General features: G+C 42.9%; 1 protein-coding gene across 2 annotated transcripts in view; it reads left to right on the top strand.

Annotated features, from left to right (window-relative positions):
• Positions 1-19,202, top strand: part of KPNB1 (karyopherin subunit beta 1) — a gene marked incomplete at its 3' end in the record, with an annotated part of 50,368 nt that overhangs the window by 14,134 nt on the left and 17,032 nt on the right. For both annotated transcript variants that reach the window (XM_081933297.1, XM_081933296.1), the window contains exons 6-12: positions 831-890; positions 1,887-1,976; positions 2,357-2,467; positions 4,788-4,889; positions 6,199-6,423; positions 15,281-15,472; positions 18,627-18,757. In XM_081933297.1, the coding sequence (XP_081789423.1) occupies positions 831-890; positions 1,887-1,976; positions 2,357-2,467; positions 4,788-4,889; positions 6,199-6,423; positions 15,281-15,472; positions 18,627-18,757 (911 nt within the window). The remainder of the gene's footprint in view (positions 1-830; positions 891-1,886; positions 1,977-2,356; positions 2,468-4,787; positions 4,890-6,198; positions 6,424-15,280; positions 15,473-18,626; positions 18,758-19,202) is intronic.

Raw genomic sequence — 19,202 nt, 5'->3', positions numbered from 1 at the left:
AATTTCATTTTATTAGATAGTGCCCAATGTTCAAGTTTGTCAAGATCCTTCTGTATCTTAAGCCTATCTTCTGGAGTGTTGGCTATTCCTGCCAGCTTGGTGTCATCTGCAAATTTGATGAGTTCCCCATTTATTCCCTCATCCAAATCATTGATGAAGATGTTGAAGAGTACTGGGCCTAAAACAGAGCCTTGGGGTACTCCACTGCATACTTCCCTCCATGTAGATGCAGTTCCATTGAGAACTACACGTTGAGTGCGGTTGGTCAGCCAGTTACCAATCCATCTGGTGGTGATGCTGTCTAACCCACATTCTTCTACTTTATCTAGTAGTAGGTTATGGTCTACCTTATCAAAAGCCTTACTGAAGTCCAAGTAAACTATCAACGGCATTCCTCTGGTCCACTAATTTTGTCACATTATCAAAGAATGCAATAAGATTAGTCTGGCATGATCTGTTTTTGACAAATCCATGTTGGCTTTTGGCTATTACTTTGTTTGCTTCTAGGTGTTCGCAAATTCGTTGCTTGATTATTTTTTCCAGTATTCCAATCATGTATTCTTCAATCAAATATTTGAAAAGTTTTTTTTTTACCATTGCATTTGTTTGATAAAATAAAGTTGTGTGTTGAATTTGAATCATTGAGAAGCTCTATATGATTATTAGGAGTTGAAAACAACTTGATAGTACATAATCGAAATCAAATCATTGAGTGCCAGAGGATTCTAGCATATACCATTGTATATTTTGTTTACCTTTATTTTAATTTGAAGTATACTTTTTAACTTCAAACCTAATTCTGCATTTCTCTTTTTATTCAAACATTCCAGTCTGAAAGGCACTTTATCATGCAAGTAGTCTGTGAAGCGACACAGTGTCCTGATACAAGGGTAAGCCTGAAACACTTTTCCCGAGGTTTTAATGTATGAACAGTATAAGGCTGTTTTTAAAAAAAGGATGACAAAGGCTTTAAACTGATTGTTCACCAAATATTTTATACAATGTTATCAATACATTCAGTGGTTCCTGGAGTTATATAAACAAGACCAATGATAGATATCTATCCCAAAAGAAATTAACCTCAGACAAAGGTGGTTGGGAATGACATAGGGAGTGACACATTGTGAAAGTAAAGAAATTTAGTTTGGTTATAGTCAAATTAACTGACAAACGAGTAATTATGTGCATTACAACATTACATAGATGGCTAGGGTTTTGAGGTGGTCTTTAGTTAAATAAAAAGGATGGCATGATAAGGGATGAGCAAAGCTAGTTTAGTAAAAGAAAAGAAATCATAAGAAAGAAACTTGTTTTTTATAGGTAGTAGTAAACACGTCTGTTGCTATAATGTCAGAAATTGTATAGGACGGTGTTGATGAACCTTTTCGGCACCGAGTGCCAAAATGGGAGTGCGCAGGGGAGCACCAGAAACCGGAAGAGCAATTGACTTTCCAGTTTCCGGCATGTGCACTGGTCACCTGGTCTTTGGTTTCTGGCGCGTGTGCATATGCAGTGACCAGCTGGTGCACATGCACACATGAAGACCAGCATTCATCTGTTCTTCCAGTTTCAGAAACTCCCGCACGTGTGGCCAGAGCACAGATGGATGCTGGAACACATAAGAACAATGGGTGATGGCTAGTGTGCCCAGAGAGATGGTTCTGTGTGCCACTTGCCGCACGCATGCCATAGGTTCACCATCACGGGTATAGGAAGATTATGGCTCTTGAGTTCAGTGCTTTGTAGTTCTTTTCCCATTTTTCATTGTTTAATCTTAAAATTAGGAATAAACTAAAATATTTGGTTAAAGTAATTTGAATACTAGTTTTATTTCATTCATGTGGAAAATGAGTCATTGGTGTTTTCTTATTGTTATTCTTTTTTAGGTGCGAGTAGCTGCCTTACAGAACTTGGTGAAGATTATGTCCCTTTATTATCAATACATGGAAACGTATATGGGCCCTGCACTTTTTGCTGTGAGTATTCACAAGTGGGATTTGAGATAAAAAAAATATGTTCGAGACCAAGTATCACATGATGGAGTGAACATCTACTACTTAGTGGCAGCTCCTGTCAACCTAGCAGTTGAAAAGTATGTAAATGCAAGTAGATAAATAGGTCTCACTTCAGTGAAAAATAAGCGTTCCGTGCATCTTTGGCATATAGTCATGCCATCCTCATAACCACCGAAACTGTGTCTCTTTGGCTGTGAGTCAGAGATGAGCATTGCCCCCTAGAGTTAGACACAACTGGCAGAGGAAAGCTTTGTCTTTTTTAATTTATGTGCTTTAAATAACTGTAAGTTTCCTGGTGGCGCAGAAAATACTGGTTTAACACTGCTTTTGTTTTTCTAAAGATCACAATTGAAGCCATGAAAAGTGATATTGATGAAGTGGCTCTGCAAGGTATAGAATTCTGGTCAAATGTCTGTGATGAAGAAATGGACCTGGCTATAGAAGCTTCAGAAGTAAGTTAAAGAATTGTAAATACTAAATTTTCTGACACTACTAATTATGACAATTCTGTTTTACAACAATCTTTGGTCTATGATGAAACATCATGCACCACGCTGACTAAAGTGATGCATACATCTATAAATGTTGAGACCCAAGGTTGCTAATACTTGAGGGTTTTTTTTTTTGCATTGCAATGTATGTTTGAAAGATTATAGACAGATTTTCACACGTATAAGTATAATGGCATCCTGTTTCTGTGAATTCAACTTTTGTTACTCATGATTGGTTCACATCTTAGAGGTGCGCACCAGTTGCTACATTCATGTTTTTGACAAACATTTCTTGCAACACAGCACATACTACCTGGAGCTTTGTATCAGCATTTGGAAATCTTAAAAATTTTCAATCAATTTCCCATTTTCAGTAAATGTTCTATTAATTCAAAATTATTTTAAGTTTTGGCTACTTGCTGCACTTTACTTGATTTTTTTAAAAACCAAACATAGTCATGATATTTGATAGATTACTTTTCAAACCTGTACTTAATATAGAGTTTAGTAAAAATAATTTAGGTTTCAAACAAGCAGAATAGCATTGCCTGCTCACAAACTTACATACTCATATTTCTATCTCCAACCACATACATTTTTTTAATATTGGTGCCAGTATTTCGTTTATGTGAATACATTGAACAACTAGGAAGATAACATACATTGTTGTCTTACTCTCTTATTATTCAGTTTGAACCGTTGCTAAGCATTCCATTTGTCATTAAGTATGCTTTATTTCCATCATGTACTTGGCTTGTTGCATTTACAACTGACTTTGAACTTCATTTTCATGAAAAATATTCATAATCATATATAATTATATTCTTTAACATACTGCTATCTCCTAAATAAATCCACCAGGTCATTATCATTCCCAAATGTAAAATTGAGTCTGTAGGGGCTTGATTGGGTTGCAATGGGTTCCAATTCAATCCAAGCAAGATGGAGTGGCTTTGGGTACTTAGTCTGCCTGGGAACAAGTTTCTTCCATCTTTGATATGGATAGGGAAGCTTTACTCTAGAGATTCAGTGCATTATTTGGGTTCCCCTTGGACTTGGGTGTGAAGAGCAGATTGCAGCTATGTCTAGGAGGACCTTTCTTATCTCAAGAAATTTGCACCAGTTGCATCCATTCTTGTATGGGACTTTGCTAATAGTCACTCATGTCCTCTTTACCTCTCATTCAGTTACTGCAATGCACTCTATATGAGACTATTTATGAAGAATATTCAGAAGTTTCTTTAAAAAGTCCAGTCCATCATGCATTGATTTTGCTGTCTCAAAGTGTTTAGAATTTGTGCGCTTTTAAGCTTTCTCAAACAAACCTGTGGTTTTCAAACCAGACTCCTTCAAATCTATTTTTCTAACAAATTAGATAAATCTATAAATCTAACAAATTAGATTCCAAACATTTAATTGCAAGTCTGGTTTAGCTGCTGTTACTTGTATCAGAATATCATTTTTGGTTATTATTTTATCACACTTTTAATCTTAGTTTTCAATTTGAGCGTTTAAGTTAAAAATCATTTTTTCAAAGGCTTCTGAAGGGCTTTTACATTAAATTCATCTATCGTTTGGATTTTTAATGCAATATATTAGGAATAGTTATGGGAAAGCTCTTATTACTGAGCTTTCAAAAAAAGAAACATTTTCTGCCAAGGACGGGAAATAGATGTACCATAACAGAAAAAAATTTGGTATAATATATCTCACAATGAAAACAGAATAGAAAACAGAAATTCTAATCAGAAGTTAAAAGAAATAAGACCAGATCTTTTAAAAAGTAATAGAATATAAAATACTTGTAGTGAAAATTCAATGTAAATCAAATCCGATCACTTTCACAACCTAGAAAATCACTTCCGTACAGTGAAACCAATCTTGAACTCAAAATAAAGCAACATAAAGATGCAAAAAATGCACATTAAAATCCAGCAAAAGATTAGAATAAACCAGCATTCAACGGTATAGATTAACAGTTACAGATAAAAGGAAAGTTCAAAATATGTAGTTAAAACTGAGACACACTTAAAAAAACAAAAGGAAAGAATGGAGACTTCACCTTCCGGTTATTCCTACTGAAAATTGCAACTGTTGAGATTTTTTTCCCCAGGTAGGTCCATGGTCATTTGCATAAATATATGTTAGCAAACAATCTTGCAGTATAATGTTATTCTCAAGAGATTTTCAAAGGAAAAAGTACACATCATAGTTCAGATAGGGAAGGGTCACAAATACATGTTTAGTTAAAATTAAGACATTTGTATTATTTCTTTTGCAGGCAGCAGAACAAGGACGGCCTCCAGAGCATACTAGTAAATTCTATGCCAAGGGTGCTCTCCAGTATCTAGTCCCAATTCTGACACAAACATTGACAAAACAGGTAAATAATATATATGTTGGCACCATTCTCCAATGTTCAGATCATACTTGGGATGAGCAACAACAGATGTACAACCTCACTTCTTGGTTGTACATCTGTTGTTCTTAAGTGGTTCTTAAAACATCATGTTATTGCTTCTTCATTGACTGCCTGTTGGAAGCTTATTGTGAAGCCTGCATATGACTGCAAGATACTGCAAAGTTGTAAATACTTGCCATCTATGAAGAACCTGAATTTAATCACGTGATTCCAGGAAAACTGCAACAGTTGTAGGAGATTGACTTGGTTATAAAGTTACTTTTCAGTGTTGTAACTTTGGTCCCTAAATAGTCATTAACCAAAGTACTATCTGTAGTTTTAGGCCTATAGTTTTCATCACTTTGGTATTCTGCAAACTATATTGAAATGTATCTCCTAGTATATTTTATTGTTTGATCTGGTTTTACAGATAGGTAGTTAAAATCTTGGCAGACATCAGGTTGGGAAGGACTGGCACAATAATAATTATTGTGAAAAAATTAAGAACAAGCCTAAAATATCCTGGTCTGCGGAAAGAAACCTGTATTTTCTAATTTCAGATAGTTTTGGCTTATTCTATATTTTTATAGACAAAGATTATGAAATATTTGTTGTAATCCTATAGAGAGTGCATTCATTCATAAATTGGCGGTGCATCATAATAAGAATTATGCACTTCTGATTTCTGAATGAATGCAGTTTCTTACTCATAGCCATATAGTATTCCAAAATTATTGAATACTGTCCGTTGTCCAGTTGGAGCTAGGTGCTTGAAGAAATACTCTGACCTGAACAGAGCTAAAAGGTATTTCCTATTTCCCTTCCTGCTTCTCTTTTAAATTATTTTGTTTATCAGTCTCTATAATTTGAAAAGCATTATTTTGACAAGCTATGCCAATTTGATACTACCATGGCCACCGTGGCTACACTGAAACCTCAGCTGTTGATATAAAAAATGCAATTTGTTAATCTTGTGCTAAATTATATCCATCTCTATTGTATCACTCTTATCACTTCGCTTTTAAAGAATCATTCAGCCATCTACCTATCATTAAATTGTCTATCAGATCACTATCTCATTATTGAGTTTTGGCAAATGTTGGAATGATGTTCAAAATCAGACAATTTTTTCCTAATTTGGGACCCCAAAGTCTTGAATTTTTATGAGGTTGTCAAATACTTTGGGAAATCAGTTGTCATACCTGAAATCTAATCAGATTTATTATAAAATAATTTTGGGTATTTAAAATATAATGCTGAATACTATTTCTTCCCATTTTTCTCCATTTAGGATGAGAATGATGATGATGATGACTGGAACCCCTGTAAAGCAGCTGGGGTCTGTTTAATGCTTCTGGCAACCTGTTGTGAGGATGACATTGTGCCTCACGTTTTGCCCTTCATTAAAGAACACATAAAAAATATTGATTGGCGATATCGAGATGCTGCTGTCATGGCATTCGGATGCATTTTAGAAGGCCCAGAACCAAACCAGCTAAAACCTCTTGTCATTCAGGTGAGAGACAGGCTTGTGCTAAAAATATGAGTCCATTTCTTTTGAAATGAAGGCTTGCAAGCTGGATAACTGGTTTGTAAAAATATTAATTATGTCTCTCTGACAAAAAATACTTCATAATATTCTGAGAATACCAGGTTCATGAGGAAAATAGCAAGGACCAGGTATGTACTTGACATGTTGAATTGACTAAGGCCAAAATGAATTTATGTTAATGTACTACCCATTTGATTTGTTGTCATTATTTTGATCAAATGAGTATGTGCCACAATCACAATACTGTTGGTGCAACCATTGTTTGGTACAAAAGGTCTGAAAGCTTTGCAGCATAATATATTGCTCTGGTACTATAAAGTGACAGGAGCCTCTCAGAAAGTCTCCTTTCCATTTTCCTCCCGGAAAGGACACCAAGAAAAGGCAACTATTACAATCACATTCTGCTTTAATTGTTTGTGATCAGAAAAGTGATTGGGTTCCTCTGCCTTCTGCAATGATTTTGAAGAGTAAGTGATGGGGAGATAGTCTATCCCATTTCTTGCAAAGCACAATATTTGAAGAACGTATTTTTATTAGCTGAAATATTTGCAAATCATATCAGATTGTGATATTACTCTCTAAAAATAAATACAGAAGAACTTACTTATATAATTCTTACATATTCTGTGTTAATATTGCATTGGTCTTGTTTCATTCTGAGAATTGCCAATGGAGGGACATCTTTCTAGCGACAAAGCAAAAGATTCAGAACTAGTGCAAAGCAATATTAGTGCAGTGATAGATGAACTATATTTTTCCTGCCCTTTTGTGATATTACAGCAATTCAAAACAGCCTATACAGTTACCTTTCCTCTAGATCCAATAATTTAAACTGAAAGAGATTGGCACATCAGACTTACTTTAGAGTTGCTTTCAGTTGATTTTGTGCCTAATTCAAGGGATTAGTGATTGCCTTTAAAATACTACATTGAGTGCATTGAATCAAAGATAGGAAAAGGGCCATTTCTCCTGTGAGCTGCTTGGAGAGTCCAAGTATGGGTTAACACAGCCTATCTGCCCTAGGACTGAGTAGATTTTTCTTTGGTCACGCCTCCTTTACCGCCTTAGGTTCAGTTTTAAAAACTCAGTCCGCCCGATAGGACTAGTTTGGGGAGATCTCAGTCCTTGGACAGATAGGCTGGACTCTCCAGCCTATCTGTCCAAATTAGGATTTTCTTTGGATTTTTGTTTTTTTACCTTGATTTTTAGTGTTTCAATTCAGCTAGGAAATTGGTTGGAAAATGTTTTTGTTTGATGTTTAAATGCTGAGGCAAATGTCGGGCTCCATCTGACTGCGGAACGCTCGCAGCGGTTGGAACAGATGAGACCACTGGACCGGCGGCTGCCAACGAGTGCGGAGACGGCAGCGGCTCTCCATGCGTCTCTGGCCACCCTCCAAGAGAGGACTCAGATAGATCTAGTCCCCGGCGGCGTCTCCTACTGCTCAAAAGGTGCGGTGGCCATTTTGGAAGCGACGTGTTGGTGCGCTTTCCAACGGCCGCTAATCTGGGCGCCAACTGACTGCCTGGGTGGTTTTTAAAGCGCACGAAAGTTGCGGTGGCATTTTTTTTTTAGCGCTCTGGGCAGCAGTCAGCAGCAGAATAGCACCACTCCTCGTGCCTTAATGCATCACTGCAGATCACCATCGGGGATTGCAGGGACCTGTCCGGGGCGCCGGCAGGACCTTAATTCTCCTAACAACAACTCCTGTCCCAGGGAGGCGGTGGTGGAGTGTCCTGGTACCTCAGCCAGCCTCCAGCCATCAGGCAGATCTGTGGACCCTCCGGAGCCAGCTGGCCAGCGTCCAGTGCCCTTCCCTGCTGCAGCTTCAACTTCTAGCCGGGCCAACCACCGTCAAGATGGCAGATGAAGGTTTGGAGCAACGAGAGGAGCTGGCAGGGCCCTCTGCGAAGCGCAGCAGGCCAGATCTCTCAGGCCAAGGGAGGAAAGGGAACAAGGGCACAGGGGGAAAATCTTACCATAGCTCCTCTGGGAGCAAGGGCCACAAACACCAGGGGGACAAGAGACAGGAAGCCCCAAAGGAGAAGCCTAGTAGGCCCCAGGCCCCTCATCTTCCTCAGGCCTGTGGGGCTGGGCAGAAATCCCCACTACCCAGACAGGAGAAAGAGGGTTCACTCTCCAATCAGGGGAATCAGTCACCTTCACTAAGTGGCAGGGATTCCCTGTCTGGATCTCCTGCAGCCTCGCTGGGTTATCCAGACTCTCCTAGCTCCTCAGTAAGGGAGGAGTTGGAACCCTTTCACGGTTGCTTCCATGTGGAGGACTCCACAGCACCCGTTAGAAGCGAAAGAGGCCGTACTTCTTCTAGGCCTAGGCCTGCAGAAGACAAGGGCCCTGCTCTCTCAGCTGAAATGAGGGAGGTTATAGCTCACACTATTTCCCAGGGCGTGGTTGAGGCCATGCGACAAAAGAAAACAAGGGTGGCAAGACCCCTAAGGCCGGACACCCCCAAGCAGAGAGTAGGAGCCGCGACCTTGAGTCCCTAGGCACCTCTGTTACTACAGAAGTTTCTGTTTGGGAGGAGGAAGCTGCGGATGAGTTTGAACTATCGGAAGATGAGGATATGCATCCCGATAAGCCAGCATTCACAGGCCTTTTCAAACCATCATTGTTTAAAGCTATCTTATATAAGGCCAGGGCTTCTACGGAGCTCGGGGCCAAACCTAAAGATAAGGCCGTTCCCTCTACCTCCCAAGACCATAAAGTGAGACTGCCCCAGACCCGGAGCTTATCCCGGTCCCTGACTTGTTCATGGACGTTGTGCAGCGCCAATGGGCGCAGCCGGGTACATTGGCCAATCCCAGTGGGAGAGACAAAATCTTGTATCCCCTGGAATAAAAAATGGAGGATGTATTAAAGTTGCCTGAGGTGAATGTCCCGGTGGTCTCCCTGACCTCCAATTCCACTCTTCCGGCAGACCATTTTGAGGGTCTTAAGGCGGAGGACAAAAGGTCTGAATAGGCCTGTCATAAAACGCACCTGGACCATTAAGGCGTCCATCTCCGCCTCGTTCTTCACAAGGGCATCCTTACTCTGGCTGCGCCAGCTGAGATCCAAGCCACCTTCGGAGGCGTCTCGGTGGCATCATGATCTAAACAAGATCATCACAGCTATGGAGTACTCCACGGATGCATCTCTGAATGCAGCGAAGTTTGCCTCCAGGGCGCTGGCCTCCAACGTGACTTCACACCGCCTGCTGTGGCTTCAGCACTGGCAGGCAGACATGAAGGCCAAGTGGAAGCTGGCTTCAGCTCTGTTCAAAGGGGGGCTCCTCTTCGGGGATTCCTTAGAGAAATTCTTGATAGACACGAAGGATAAATGAAAAATCCTTCCCTCTACCTTCAAAAAGGGTGAGAAAAAGGGTTCTGATTCCTTCAGGAAACAGACCTTTCGGGCCCAGGAAAACGCCCAGGCGTCAACCTCATCCTTCCCCTATCAGAGGTCGTACAACCACCCTAGTGATAGGAGCCAGGTCAGAAACAGTTTTGGATCCAGGGGCAGACAACAGAACCAGAGTTCCTTTCAAAAGTCCTTTCGAGGGGGCTCCAGCAACCGTCAGTTCAGACGTAGCAAGTGACCGCCAGAGCAACCCTCCCATCAGGGGCTGCCTACAACTTTATGCAGACCGTTGGGAGGGAATTACCACGGACACGTGGATCCTGAGCACCATCAGGAGGGGGCTGACACTGGAGTTCCTATTGTTTCCTCCATGAACATTTGTTTGTTCCCCCTGGCCAGGAACCCTGTAAAAATGTCCCTCATGCAAGCAGAAATCGACCATCTTCTGCAAATAAACGCCATAGAGCCAGTCCCCCTGACCAGGAGGGGAAGGGATTTTATTCCATTCTCTTCCTGGTCCCCAAGAGCTCAGGGGTGGAGAGCCATACTAGATCTGAAGCGCCTGAACATCTGGCCTACAGACGCTTCAAGATGCAGTCCCTTCAATCCATCCTGGACTGCATAAGGCGAGGCGACCTCACGTCCATCAATCTGAAAGAACCTTATCTACATGTGCCCATCCACCAGTCGCACAGGAAGTTCCTGAGGCTTTACTACAACGGAAGGCACTATCAGTACAGAGCTCTGCCATTCGGACTCTCGTTCGCCCCCAGGTCTTTTACCAAGCTTCTTGCAGCTGTGGCGGCTCATCTACGCACTCGCCCTATCCGTCTGGAATGTTACCTGGCGACATCATCATTCACTCAACAACTTGTCAACAGGCGGTAAGGGACGTGCAGACCACCATCTGCACCTTGCAGGCCCATGGCTTCTTGGTGAATCTAGAGAAAAGTCACCTCGACCCGGCAACTTGCATCCAATACCTGGGCACCATAATGGACTCTGTTTCATGCCAGGTGTTCCTGTCTCCAGACAGGCTCCACAGTCTCAAGAGCAGAATTCGTCAGTGCCGCCGAGCCACTTCCTTACCGATCGTCCAGCTCTCGCAGCTACTGGATGTCATGATATCCTGCCTCAATGTTGTTCCCTGGACCCGACTACATGCCAGGGAACTACAGTGGTTTCTGCTGTCAATGCAGAGAGCGAAGGCCAGCAATTCTCCCAGGAAGGTTCGACTCCTGCTGAAGGTATCTCGCTCTCTGGGATTGTTGCGGCAGACGGCTGGGGCGCACATTGCCAGGGCCAACTAGCGCAGGGCTGGTGGTCGCACATGGAAGCAGCTCGAAACATCAATTGGCTGTAGTTAAGAGCGGCCAGACTCGCCCTAAGACGATTCTCAAACCAACTGGTGGGTCATCATGTTCTGTTACTCATGGACAATATAGCTATGAAGTCCCATGTGAATTGGCAGAGTGGCACCCACTCCAAGCGACTCATGGCAGAGGCCCTGGGCCATTGGGCAGAGCGCTACCTAGCATCAATAAGAGCGGATCACATATTGCACCAGCAATATAAGAGCGGATTGGCTAAGTCAACAGACGATTGACAATTCCGAGTGGAGATTACATCCAGTCCTGTTCCGACAAATTGTGAAGTGGTTCGGACAGCCACAAGTCGACCTGTTCGCAACTGCAACCAACACGCAACTCCCAAGATTCTTCTCGTGTTACCACTCGACACAGGCGGAGGGGAGGGACGCGCTGAGATCCAGGTGGCCCCCGGGGCTCCTGTACACCTTTCCGCCTCTTCCGCTCATCCCACAGGTAATCAACAATTGATTGGCGGAAGGGGCGGAATTCATACTGGTAGCTCCACATTGGTCCAGGAGGTCCTGGTACGTGGATCTGGTCAACCTATCCATGAGGAGGCCGTGGAGAATTCCTCAGGAGCAAGTTTCCCTAAGCCAGGGGGCCATCAGTCATCCAGAGCCCCAGTGGCTCCAACTAGCTGTCTGGCTCTTGAGGGGGAGCTCTTGAGGAAACAACACCTCTCAGATAAGGTCATCCAGACCATTCAAGCATCCAGAAGTCCAGCCACAACTTGCGTCTACAATGCAACCTGGACAACCTTCTCTAGTTGGTACAAGCAGCGTGACATTGTAGATGTTGCAGCGTCCATTCCTCAGCTGCTGGACTTCCTCCAGGAGGGGTTGTACAAGGGCTTAGCGCCCACCACACTCCGGCACCAGGTTGCGGCCTTGTCAACCATTCTGGCTAGAGACTCTCACCCGTCCTTGAGTCGACACCCCCAGATCAAGAGTTTCCTGGAGGGAGCTACCAATATAAAACCACAGAGGGTACACAGGTTCCTGTCCTGGAACTTGCCGTTCGTTTTGCGAGCACTGACTACCACACCATTCGAGCTGCTGAGAACTGCCTCTCTGCGCCACTTGACTCTTAAAACTGCCTTCCTAATAGCGATCACTTCTGCTAGAAGGGTGTCAGAGATTGCGGCGTTCTCGGTCAGAGAGGAACTGTGTGTCATCCAACCAGATCGGGTCATCTTGCGCCTTGATCCTACCTTCTTGCCAAAGGTGAACACTCATTTTCACAGATCTCAGGAGGTGATCCTCCCGAACTTTCGTCCCAAGCCTCAGCACCCCAAGGAGCGCACCTGGCACAAGCTGGACGTTCGGCAAGCGGTTCGTATCTACATGAAGAGAACTAAAGACATTCTCAGAGACCTTCTTTGTGTCATTTCAACCGGGGTCGTTAGGTCTCAAGGTCTCGTCATCAGCTTATGAGCATCAAGGCAGAGCTGCGCCGGGTCATGTGACAGCGCACTCCACAAGGAGTGCCGCCACTACAGTGGCCTGGGCGACCCAGGCACCCATCATTGAAATTTGCAGGGCTGCTATGTGGGCTTCACCCACAGCATTCATCAGAAATTATAAGATTGACACCTTTGCCTCAGCCGAAGCCTCCTTTGGATGACATGTTTTACAACAAGTTGCTTCGGCTCCAGACACTCTGGACAATACATAAACCCTCCCTGGGACAGTATAGCTTGGGTATGTCCCATGCTTGGACTCTCCAAGCAGCGCACAGAAGAATGACCGTTGGCTTACCTGAACGGTTGTTCTCTGGGCGCTGCGGGAGAGTCCAAAACCTGCCCAGGGTTGATGGAAAGAACCAAGACCCTGTCATATATTTAGGATACCTAAGGGCGTCCTACAGCAGACAAGACCTTGTTTTAAAAACTGAACCTAAGGAGGCAAAGAAGGCGTGACCAAAGAAAAATCTACTCAGTCCTAGGGCAGATGGGCTGTGTTAACCCATGCTTGGACTCTCCCGCAGCGCCCAGAGAACTCCTAACTACAGTTGCTAAATAAAAAGCACTACTATGTAATATATATGGAAGCCATTCTTGTTTAAATTATCAAATTTATGTTATGAATATATGCTGTTAATTTTGCAATTACTGTACATTCTGCACATTTAAGTCTGAAAGTAGTAACATCAGATAGTAACATATCAGAAAATAAAGATTTTCTGGTACTATGTTGAGTTTGCCATTGCAGTATTGAACTTAAGTAATTTCATCTATGTATAAATACATTGTGCACAATTATTAGGCAAGTTGTCTAATTTTAGAGGATTAATTTAATTATTGAACAACTACAGTGCTCTTAGTCAAAATCTTAATAAATCTCAAAACTGAATATTTAAGTAAAAAGTAAAAGTTTTTGGCTTTCTTAGGAGAATATTTATGTGTACACAATTATTGGGCTATATAACTTACAACTATTGTGCAGAAATATTATGTAACTAAATGAAAAATGAAAATTTTTCCATCTCATTTATTTGCATCTGTTAAAGTGAGAATAATAAAAAAAACATCTCAAAATATACAAATAAACATTACTCACATTCAAAAAAAAAATCAGTGACCAATATAACCACCCTTTTCAATAATAGTCATAAGCCATTCATGGAGTCAGTTCCTTGATCTGTTGATGATCATTTTTTTATACAGCAGCAACCACAGCTTCCCAGACACTGTTCAGAGAGGTGTATTGTTTTCCTTCACCATAAATCACCTGTTTAAGAAGGGCCCACAAGTTTTCAATGGGGTTTAGGTTAGGTGAGGAAGAGGGCCAAGTCATTATTCTTTCATCTTTAGCACCTTTACTGGCTAGCTACCCAGTGGAGTACTTTGATACATGCAATGGAGCATTGTCCTGCATAAAAATCATGAAAGATGCAGACTTTTTCCTGTACTACTGCTTGAAGAAAGTATCTTCTAAAAACTGGCACTAATTTTGGGAGTTGATTTTGAGTCCATCGTCAACCTGAAAAGGTCCAATTAGCTCATCTTTAATAACATTAGCCTATACCAGTACCCCATCTCACTTGGCTGGTGTCTGAGTTGAAGTGGAGCTCTGCTCATACTATTGATCCAGCCATGGGCCCATCCATCTGTCTTGTCAAGAGTAACTCTCGTCATTCCATAAAAGCTTTGAAAAATCTGCCTTCAAATATTTCTTGGCCCAGTCTTGCCATTTCAACGTATGTGTCTTGTTCAGAGGTGGTTGGGTTTCAGCCTTCCTTACCTTGGCCATGTCTCAACATCTGTACTTCTGGGCACTCCAGGTAGATTTTGGAATATGACAGCACAGGGAGATAATGGGTTCCTGGTAGTTCACGTTTGATTCCTCTCAAATCTTTGGCAGTTAATGTGCATCTTTTTCTCAACATGTTTTTTGTCACCCTGTTGACTATGCAACAAAATGTTTGATGGTTCTGTGATCAAGCTCCAATATCTTAGCAATTTCAAGAGTGCTGCATCCCTCTGAAAGACTACATTTTTTGACTTTTCGGAGTCAATTAAATCTCTACCTAAATTACTAAATACCTAAATTAGATAAATAAATGTCCATAACATATAGTAAAAAAAAAACCTCCTATAAGCTTTCATGTTTAATATGTCCAGTGTTTTCCCTCCCTACTTATATTCTGTCCCAGACATGTTTTCATTTTGCTTGGTTATTAATAACTAATCCCAGTATCTGGGCATTAGATGCTAATATCGTCGGTATTTTATTGTTTATTGTTTAAGTTTCATTAAATACTCGGCTAGTTTATTGTGCATAAGATTTGCTAAATTGGCTCAAGTTTGCTTGTTCAATATTTGAATACTGAATATTTCATTGCAAACCATTGAATTGAAATCTCTGTATGATATATTTTAGTTATAATGTTACGTTATTCAATATTTTGGAGTAATTAGCATAGCCTATGCTTCCATATGGGTCTGATTGGTAAGAATATACCTTACAACGTGCCTGGCCTGAGATCTAACTGAAAAGCTGAATGAGACAGTTGGAAAGATAAGGATTTTGAAGACTACTTTAGACATGAAAAGTCTAACACAGATTGACAGTAGACCATTTTTCTCCTAGGCTATGCCTACTCTTATAGAGTTAATGAAGGATCCCAGCGTTGTAGTCAGAGATACAACTGCCTGGACCGTGGGTCGGATCTGTGAGCTGTTACCTGAGGCAGCCATAAATGATATTTATCTTGCTCCATTGCTGCAGTGTCTAATTGAAGGCTTGAGTGCAGAGCCAAGAGTGGCCTCCAATGTATGCTGGGTAAGTGAGAATTCTTATTCTGAATAAACATTTGAGTGCTGGATAAATTACTATTACTCCCCTGTCATGGTCAGACCACTCACTTCTCCGACTTGACTTCCCAGGTGCTACCCCCGCCGCGGGGAGGCGGAACCAGAATGTCCTAGATGGTTCCGCCCCAGGCGCCTGATGGAACCGGAAAGGTTCCAGACGGAGCTTGGGCCACCTCCTGTAGACCTGACCCGCCCCCGGATAGAGGACCTAGTAGCCGCCTGGAATAATGCGGCTGCCGGGGCCTTAGACCGGGTGGCGCCTTTGCGGCCTCTCCTGCGGCAACGAACCACCCTGGCCCCTTGGTTTACCGAGGAGCTAAGGGTGATGAAACGCCACAAGAGACGCCTAGAGAGCCGATGGAGATCCTCCCGTTCCGAACTTGACCGAACACAGGTATGAACCTACTTAAGGACATACCTTGTGGCAATAAGAGCGGCCAAACGTCGACATTGTGCCGCCCTTATTGCGTCCGCAGATAACCGCCCTGCCGCCCTGTTCCGGGTGACCCGCTCTCTTCTTTCACAGAGACCGCGGGAAGCCCCTTTACAGGGCAGGGCAGAGGAATTTGGGAAATATTTGCAGGATAAAATCGATCAAATCCGGAGGGAATGGGTCCCACTCAGTGGGCTAGGAGGGATGCCCCAGGCAAGTCTTGAGAGACCATCCTGGGAGGAGTTTGACTCGGTGGCCATCGAGGATTTAGACAGGTTACGCGGGCGACTACGAGCCACCACTTGTTCATTGGACCCATGTCCCTCCTGGCTTGTACTGGCATCCTGGGAGGTTACACGAGACTGGCTCTTGGTGCTAGTGAACGCTTCATTGGGCGAGGGGTTCTTACCGGCCACCTTAAAGAGGCGGTTGTGAGACCCTTACTCAAGAAACCTTCCCTGGACCCAACGGAGCTAGCCAATTACCGTCCTGTATCCAACCTTCCTTTTTTAACGAAGGTTGTAGAGAGTGTGGTGGCCCAACAGTTCCCAAGTCACCTGGAGGAGAATGATTATCTAGACCCGCGCCAGTCCGGGTTCCGACCCGGGCACAGCACAGAGACGGCCTTGGTCGCGTTGGTTGATGATCTCTGGAGGGCCAGGGATAGGGGTTGTTCCTCTATCCTGGTCCTATTAGATCTCTCAGCGGCTTTTGATACCATCGACCATGGTATCCTCCTGCACTGGCTGGAGGGGCTGGGGATAAGGGGCACCGTTCTACGGTGGTTCTGCTCCTACCTCTCCGACCGGACGCAGCGTGTGTTGGCAGGGGAGCAGAGGTCGTCCCTGAGGCCTCTCATTTGTGGGGTGCCACAGGGGTCAGTCCTCTCACCTCTCCTGTTCAACACATATATGAAACCGCTGGGTGAGATCATCCGTGGTTTGGGGGTGGGATATCATCTGTACGCTGATGATACACAGCTGTACATCTCCACCCCGAACCACCCCAATGAGGCCGTTGAAATGATGTCCCGGTGTTTGGAAGCCGTACGGGTCTGGATGGGTGACAACCGACTCAAACTCAACCCCTCCAAGACTGAGTGGCTGTGGCTTCCGGCCCCCTGCTTCAACCAGCTAATTCCAACACTGGCCATTGGGGGCGAGCAACTAGCCCCCATGGAACGGGCGCGCAATGTGGGCGTCCTCCTGGATGCCCGGCTGTCCATGGATGACCATGTGGCAGCCGTGGCGAGGGGGGCGTTCCACCAGGTTCGCCTGGTGCGCCAATTGCGCCCCCTATTGGACCGGGATGCCCTTCGCACAGTCACTCACGCGCTGGTGACGTCCCGCCTAGACTACTGCAATGCTCTCTACATGGGGCTTCCCTTGAGATGCACTCGAAGACTGCAGCTGGTCCAGAACGCGGCCGCGCGAGTGATTATGGGGAGTACGAGATACTCCCATATAACACCTCTCCTGCGCGAGCTGCACTGGCTTCCTGTGGTCTATCGGGTGCGTTTCAAGGTATTGATTACCATCTTCAAAGCGCTCCATGGCACAGGACCTAGCTACATGCGGGATCGCATCCTGCCCCATACATCCCTACGACCAATTCGCTCTCACAGAGAGGGACTTCTCCGGGTGGCGTCCACTAAGCAGTGCCAAAGGGCGGCGCCCAGGAGTAGGGCCTTCTCTGTGATGGGCCCAGCCCTCTGGAATGACCTCCCCCCGGATATTAGGATTACCACCGACCTCCGCTCCTTCCGTTCAAAACTCAAGACCCACCTTTTTCAACTAGCAGGCCTGGCTCAACCATAGTTCCATTTTATTCCCCCTGGCAATTTTTAAACTTATAATCTCTATTGGGGTTTTAATTTAACTTATTTTAATATTTATATGTTATTATAATATTGTATTGTGTTTTATACCTCCTCTGTACAATGTGTACAATGTGTAATTTTTATAATATGTGTTTTATTTATTGTACGCCGCCCCGAGTCCCTTTGTGGAGAGGGAGCGGCTAACAAATTTAATAAAATAAATAAATAAATAAATAAATTAGAAAAGGAGGCTTGTTGTTTTGAATCTGCACTTACCTCTGTACCTCTGTACAGGTAGTAATCCTTGATTTATGACCACAATTGGGACCAGAATTTCTATCACTAAGCAATGTAATTAAGTATGATCTTTTTTTGCCATGGTTGTTAAGTAAATCATTGTAGTAATTAAGCAAATTTGGCTTTCCCATTTATTTTGCTGGTCAGAAGCCCTCTGGGAAGTTTGTATATGATCAAGTGACCTCAGAATAATGCAACTATCATAAATATATATTCTGGTTGCCAAGCATGCAAATTTTGATCATGTGATTATGAGGCATATTACAATAGTCATAAGTTACTTTTTTCAGCAACGTCATAACTTTGAATGGTTGTTATTTGAATGGTCATAAGTTGAGAATAATATGTGTAAACTTACAGATAAAACAATGGTGCTAGGGCAAAAAATGTGATTGGACCTATTGCTTGACTTGTTAATTATCAAATAATGGAGCAAGAAGATGTTAAAGAAAAATGCAAGGTTGGAGTCAACATTAGGAAATTAATTTATTAGGCTAAAAACAGTAACTTACCAAAATAGGAAACTTCCTTAAATTGTCAACTTCTAAATTACTGACACCTAATATCTTTCAGGCTTTCTCTAGTTTGGCAGAAGCTGCTTATGAAGCTGCTGATGTGCCTGATGATCAAGAAGAGCCTGCAACATACTGCTTATCCTCATCCTTTGAATTAATTGTTCAAAAACTTTTAGAGACCACAGACAGGTAACTTAATAATTCTTTATCCATTTGACCATGTCTGCTTACCAATGAACTTCAGGAAATATCTCAAGAGTTTCATTTTATAAAACCTCCACAACTTCTGATAGGTAAGGTGTAATATTGCTAGCTTGGTTTTATAATTATTGGGAATCCTTTACATGTACTATAATTCCACAAAATTGCAGAAAAGGTACAGACATGCAGCTTTTGGCACAGCCATATTGTTGCAAAGTTCAAATTCAATGTATGTATAATGTCCATTAAAACAATACAGTAGAGGTAAAGAATTCTGGAATTTACTTGGAAGTTCTAAGCTATTAACAAGACAAGAAGCACAAATTATATATAATAGAAAATATGAAAAAAATCATGCAAGATAATTTAACACAGGTAATTTACTTAGGTTGCAGGTTTATGATCCTATTTCGATAGAATATATAGAACTTGG

Source organism: Natrix helvetica (genome assembly GCF_964273705.1).
Source record: "Natrix helvetica genome assembly, chromosome: Z".
Lineage (NCBI taxonomy): Eukaryota > Metazoa > Chordata > Lepidosauria > Squamata > Natricidae > Natrix > Natrix helvetica.
Note: the sequence above shows the minus strand (reverse complement) of the source record. Positions and strands in the feature narration are given on the sequence as shown.